Below are 6,677 nucleotides of genomic sequence, written 5' to 3' on the forward strand. Positions count from 1 at the left end.
GTCAATGGTGCTCTTAAGATACCTAGCAAGCTTTCTGCTGCTATTTCATTCCTGAACAACTCTTACAAACCAACAACCCTACATCAAAAGAAAAAAAGAAAGAAAAACAAACAAAGCAACTCGCCTCTTACCTTACAGGGTTCAATTCCCCCCTGTAACACTCATCATTACTTCTACATCTGCAAAGATAGTTACATTCACACAAACCCGAGCACATAAATACCTATCCGTAAGAACCCAAATGGACGACATTTTCCAGGGTTCGTCCCTCTACGCCACTTCTCAGTTGCAGTTTCTTCATGAAGACAAAGAAATGGGGTGCTGTGGTTGGCATTCGGGGTTTTGGCAGGACCCCTTAGCCTACCTTGCTGGGGAAAAAACTGGGTTATGTGATAAAGACACACATACAAAAGCTGTACAAATTAAACACAAGTTGGGCCACTGCAGATGAAGGTGATTCAAAAGGACAAATGCACTATTTTAAGGAGTAATTTATTACTTGTTCTATGTGGAGGTGGCATTAAATGTGTTACTCCATCACCTGCAGCAATGTTTTGCAGAAAGGTTGAAATCATTTACATTTAATCATTTGGCAAACGCTTTCATCCAAAGCGACTTACAAGTTAGAGACATCATTAAAGCTTCAGTGCAGTAGTAGACCTTGATGTGAGTCCTACAGTACTACATCTATTCAAATCACCTTTAAACATTTTTGTTATTTAGTCAAACCTGAGTTTTAAATGTCATTGTGATATTTTGAATAACCTTAACTGCAGTAACTTTAGTCTTGGTTAGAATTTGCTCTGGCCTTGTGGATATCAGCACAGCACAATAAAATCCCCAGGTCATTTGCTTTGTGTACACACTGGTATTTTAAGCAAAACTCAATTGGAAAAGGACAGAGAGAATAAATCATCTTCTGTGTCATACTCCCATTTTTACTTCCATATTTGTGAACTACAAAGTGTGCGTGGAGTGAAAGTCTCCAGAGGAAATTCTCCCAACATACCAAGATGCAAAGTCCAACTCAAAGCTAACCTATGTTGACCTAAGGGAAATTTAAATATCAGTTGCCAGTTAAGGAGGTGCCTAGCTTAGACTTATGCAGTTTATTACAGCAGTTCTACAATGAATCATATCTTAATGAATGTTGTAATGTTTAGTTTTTGTTTAAAGTTGGTACCAGTGTTGTTGTATTCAACTGCATTAGCTTTAGGATAGTGTGCCTAATGAATTGGCAACTGAGGGCCATATTGATAGTTCAACATCATGGCTAACGTTAGCAGAGATTGGCTAAGATTTGCATCTTCGCATGTTATTCTAAAAACTTCAAATACCATTTGTTGTCATTTCAGGACGTCCAAAGACAAGTTAGCAAGCAAGAAATAAAACATTCGTCGACAGTTGCACGTATTTCCAAGCTTCTGCAAGACAAACTCCCAAGTGGTCCCTTGCATTTTGAAACAGGCTAACGGACAGGATAGATGGTTAGCATAATGTTTCGGTCTAAGTTTGTTCAACCGACCTATCAATCATGATGCTCTTGTCCCCCATCCATGGGATAAGATGTTTTCCATGTTCGTGGTAAAGAGCCCTTTCGTCGTCTCGGAACAGTTTGCAGGCATAGCCGAACACCAAAAGGTCGGCGTATTTATCACTGTCACTCACATCCTTCTTCACAGGTTTGTTGTTGTGGTCTTTCTTTGCAGCTCCGCGTCGATACATCTCCCGGTTAAAAATGGCTTGCAAGACAGAATAGTAATAACAGCACAGTGGTGGTTTAGAGTACCAAACTGCTTGCCGGTGGCCCAAATGTTACGATAATCCGCTATGTTATCCTCAAAAACAAGATTCTACGTGCCAACAGCCGCCATGTTGGAAACTAAGTACATGCAGCTGCGTTTCCGGCCCGCAGTTACGACACTGTCTTTAAAACTATGGCACTATGTTAAATGTTTATTTTCACAAAGTTATATCATATTTTTTCAATTTTAAGAATTTATTCCGAAATATGAGCTGTGTTAGATGTTGCATTAGTGTCGTATTCCAGCCAGTGGTTTCATCGCTGTCGAATGTGCTGCTGATGAACGGAGCTTAATTTTACATTGTGCCGCTACACAGCGAAACTGAACAGACGATAGATAGATAGATAGATAGATAGATAGATATAGATAGATAGATAGATAGATAGATAGATAGATAGATAGATACTTTATTTTAACCTAGGGGAAATTCATGAGCTGAGACTGATCAGTTAACCACGCTACAGTGTTTATCAGCAGCATGAGAATTATTATGGGTCAAAGACGAGTATATTTAGGTATGAAACATATTCCCATTACCCCACATGAAGATACTGTTGGTGAAAATGGGCTGAGGGACAAAGAAAGTGTTACATAAAATAAAATAGCTTTGCTTTGGGATACCTCAGGAATATTTTAGCCCAATGCTCTGCCTTTTCTTGCATGGAAGCTAGTGCTATTTTCTATCCTAACATAGATCATTGTAGTCAGAGCCTATGATCTAAATTACATGACCATGAAAACAGAACACAATGAAATGGGTAAAATACTTACAGTAACATCAAATTTGTTTTCATTACATTAGACAGAAGTGCTATGAATGATGAAAAACTGCACATACATAAAGTTGCTGTTGTTTTTGGAAGAATAGTCAGTTTTTGTGTGATACAGGTATATTATGGGCATTATGGGAACTTGCACCATTGAGCAGTTTTAAATGGAGTGACTGGACAGCCATGTTTTAAAGGAGCTATTTGTAAGTTTTGCTATTGCTATAGCCAGCGTTGAACAGCTGTTCACATACCAGTCTAGAAGAAATGTTGTGAGTTCAGCATGAAACTCCATTCCTTTACTCTACAAGAGCTGTCTCCAGTGGAGGAAACCAATGGCAATGTTAACTCTTGTCTTTATCACTTATTTTCTTCTACTGAAGTTAGCATCATCGGCCCATTTCGTCACTTTCCGATAGCGACTCACTGCAGCCTCCAATCTGCCCTGAAGAAGTGGTGCTGCTCAGGGGGCAATTACCACCACCCGCTCCCAGCAAGAAACCACATTCAGTGGCAAAGGAAACTTACAGCCCCTTTAAAACATGACTACTACTAAACAACTATAAAGAGAGAATTTGTCTTTTCTGAAGTCTAGAAATTGTTGATGCCTCTGCTTTTGAGGCCAAATCCATGAATCAGGTCATGTCATGGTCTGTTACAAGGTACAGATGATACGGAAGTATGCCTGGAAAGGTTTTTTTGACACTCAGGGTTAATTGGATAGATTGTTTCAGAATTTGGGTGGAGAAAAGATGCGGGGCTTGGACTGGCACTTTATCTGACTAGAGCAGCAAGATTAGGAAATACAACATTCTAAAATGTTTTAGAAGAGAGGAGCCAAAAATCTACTAAGAAATAGTGGCCTAGGAGTTCATTTTATCATTTTTAAGATTATGGTTGGTTTCTTTAATAGAGATGGATGTAGAAAAGTTTTAGATTTGTTGAAATTATGATGAAGTTGTGTCCCTGATTTGGAGTAAATCATTGAGTTTCATGTCCAGTTATATTTTTAGACAGGTAAGATCAATAGTGGAAAACATTTTTAAGCCTTCCCAGTTCTGCTTCTTTTCAAGAATGCGTCTGTATTAGTAATCTCTTTCACAAATCTGGCAGGACAGATGGTGGAATGGAAGCAGCCACTGTCCATTGTTTTCTCTGATGAATGCACTGTAGCCAAAAATACTTGGGAATAGCAAACTGGAGAAGACTTGTTTCTCATATGATTTTGATTGAATTACTGTTTTCTCTTGCCATTGAGAACGTAGATGATTTTTCACTTTTTTTTTATTGTCCTTAAAATATTTTTCATCTGCAGCTGCTCCCTTCCTACATATGAAACCTATGAGGGTTTGATACCTATGAGGGTATCAAACCAAATACAGCCAAAAGAGAGCTGTGAGTGAGGAGTACTTCCAGGAATAAATATGCATAGCCTATTATATACTGTACATTTTCACTCAGGAATGTATATATATATAATGTGTGTGTGTACACGAAAAATATAATTCTATTCAATGATAACATTATTTATCACAGAAAATCTGAGTATCCGTGTAATTCATGAAGCCTAATGAAGTGCATAGTTGAGCTGGTATACTGCAGTGAGACAAAGGAGATAGAGCAGATTGGCTTTGTAGCCCTTGCCACAAAGCTTTTATCTCTCCCCTCCATTATTTACAACCCCTGAATGTGTTTTGTTAAAATTTGTCTATAGGTTCAGACTAACACACTCATGAAAGCAGAGGGTGAAACAAGGAGGGCAGCGGGCAAGAGAGACAGAGAGAATTAAGGTATTCAGACAATGGTCTGCAGTACTGCAGTGGAAACATATGTGTGTATTGTATAGTGCATTATGGTGAAGTTTTTGTTTGTTATTAAATATGCTCACAACAATACTTGAGCATCTTAGGCTAAGTGAGTGTTGTGATTCTCTGCTGTTACTGGTTGCAGTTAGCACATCAATGTGCAAGAATTTTTAATTGAGAAAATTTCCATATTTTTCAACAGTAAAATGATATTCTTATTTTTACATTAGCATCCATTAATATGCTGCAAGTGTTGTCTAAGTGCCTTCATAAAAGTAGACTTGCATGTCTACAGGTAAATTTGTCCCTATATTACCACTATTGATATAGATCTTTTAAGTGCAGTTTACATGTGCTGGTGTGTATAGGTTCTGCTGGACTTCCCCAACAGGCATTGTAATAACCCATTCTTAATCATTAGGTGATAATTAAATACCTTGACCAACCATGAGAGAGGCCATTTGGAAGTTGGTAGGCAGATGTTAAGCAAGGCAACAAAGGCCCCCTTCCTACACTTATGGCATTAATGTGGATCATTTATGCTGCTTTCCCTCTGTCTCTCTTCCTTCTCTGTGCTTATAGCACTATGTGTGGACTTATGAGGAAAGTTTAAAGCCTTGAATAATATTTTTAGTAATATTCACCTTCTAATACTTATTTTGATTGTCAGACCCTTGCAGTGATTTTTGACATTAAGTGTCAAAGGATTTATGGCATTGTCAGCCTGCCAGACTGCTTTGAAGTTACGGTGACACCACGTAAGATTTCTAAAATTTATTTCTTGGTTTATTTAGTAAGGACAGTGCACAATAATAAACCTTGCTGTAAATGCACCAGAGCCAGCCAAAGACTATTTTTCATCTGTAGTCTCTGATACATAGTTTAACACTTAATACTTATATACATTATATTATTGTTAAATCCTTTATTTAAACAAGTGGTCTCATTGAGACGGGGAGACCTGTGTACTAAAATAAACATATACAGTTTATACATTGTGAGACACACAGAAATTCACAGGCATTAAAAATAGACACACAGATGATACAGACATATGTTATGCATTTTCACATTTAGGAAAAGCATGAACAAGTGTGATGTATAAATACATAAGTATAACCTTTTAAAATCTTCCAGTGAAATAAGAGAATGTAACTTCATATTTTTTGTGGCTCATTCCATTTCTATGCAGCATTGTGTTTGCTGCATTACAGGTACTAATTAAAAACATGCAATAGATAAAATGTTAATAGAAATACGCATAAAAAAAAACAACATTGTGCTACATTATTGGGCACAAACTGAAGCATGTAAAGCAAAAGCAATAAACAGTCTGACAAAGCTACCCACACATAAAGAATCCCACACATAAAGAAACATAAATCACTCTGGCATGATAAAAGCAAGCAGGTACACAAGGACAGAGTGTCTGATGACAGCAATGAGTGACAGAATTCTAGCGCTGTCAGAGCTGACTGTTAATTAACAATTTCTTTAAATGATTTCTAAATGAATGGCGTCTAGTTTGTGTCCTCGGATAGAGTACCAACACAGACTGACGAAAAGCAAGTTGTACACTCTGCCATGTATTCTATCAGTATTTATTTATTTATTTTCTAGTCTTTCGAGTCTAACTTTTCTATAGGTGTTCATAGTGCTAGCTGTCCATGAAAGTTGAGAGGAGCAGTGAATGGTAAAAGACTAAGAGAGGAGTAACAGATATGCAGTCACACATTCACCACTTCAACAATTAGGCTGTAGGTGCCTGTCTGATGGTCTAACAGCACACGTCAATACCCTCCACCGTTTCTTTTTTGGGGGTGAGTGCGTCATTATGTTGACATCTAGAATGGGCTTCTGTATACATTTTCACTGTGTACAGTATTATAGCACAAAGGATCACAACAGCATTTCTTCAGGACTGGTACATAAAACTAAATAAGGATTTCAGCAAGAGTCACTCACTCCATTCTTTCTTGTTAAACCCTGCGGTACCATTGAGAAGGAGGTATTATGGCAAAATTTCAGGATCCAGCCAAGTGCCTCTTCTTTATAGTCAGTCAACAGAGGCTCAATAAAAAGGCTTTGCTGTGTGTCCATGCTGAGAACTGGGAATAAAAAAACGCTTGAAAAATTCTCTTTACAGGTCTTTATAGTTTTTGAAATGATGCGGTCAAAAGAACGCTGCATTGTCCTTTTTTTTTTCTTTAATTCTGCCATTTGTACACTGTAGTCTCACTAGAGAGAAACAGGGTCAGCACAGATCCATTTTGACTTTGACCATTAAATTTACAGAGTTT

The 6,677-nt window shown here is 37.7% G+C and overlaps 1 protein-coding gene across 6 annotated transcripts in view; it reads right to left on the bottom strand.

Moving 5' to 3' along the window:
• The window catches only part of sfswap (splicing factor SWAP), a 46,339-nt gene extending 44,459 nt beyond the window's left edge, over positions 1 to 1,880 (bottom strand). For 3 of the 6 annotated variants that reach the window (XM_056403521.1, XM_056403520.1, XM_056403519.1), the window contains exon 1: positions 1,526 to 1,880. In XM_056403521.1, coding sequence (XP_056259496.1) covers positions 1,526 to 1,725 — 200 coding nt within the window. In that variant the 5' untranslated portion in view covers positions 1,726 to 1,880. Of the gene's footprint in view, positions 1 to 223 lie in introns of all 6 variants that reach the window. The other 3 variants (XM_056403524.1, XM_056403523.1, XM_056403522.1) reach the window with 3 other exon arrangements.
• Positions 1,881 to 6,677: the final 4,797 nt, after the last annotated feature.

This window comes from Seriola aureovittata, chromosome 18 (genome assembly GCF_021018895.1).
Source record: "Seriola aureovittata isolate HTS-2021-v1 ecotype China chromosome 18, ASM2101889v1, whole genome shotgun sequence".
NCBI classification, from domain to species: Eukaryota; Metazoa; Chordata; class Actinopteri; order Carangiformes; family Carangidae; genus Seriola; species Seriola aureovittata.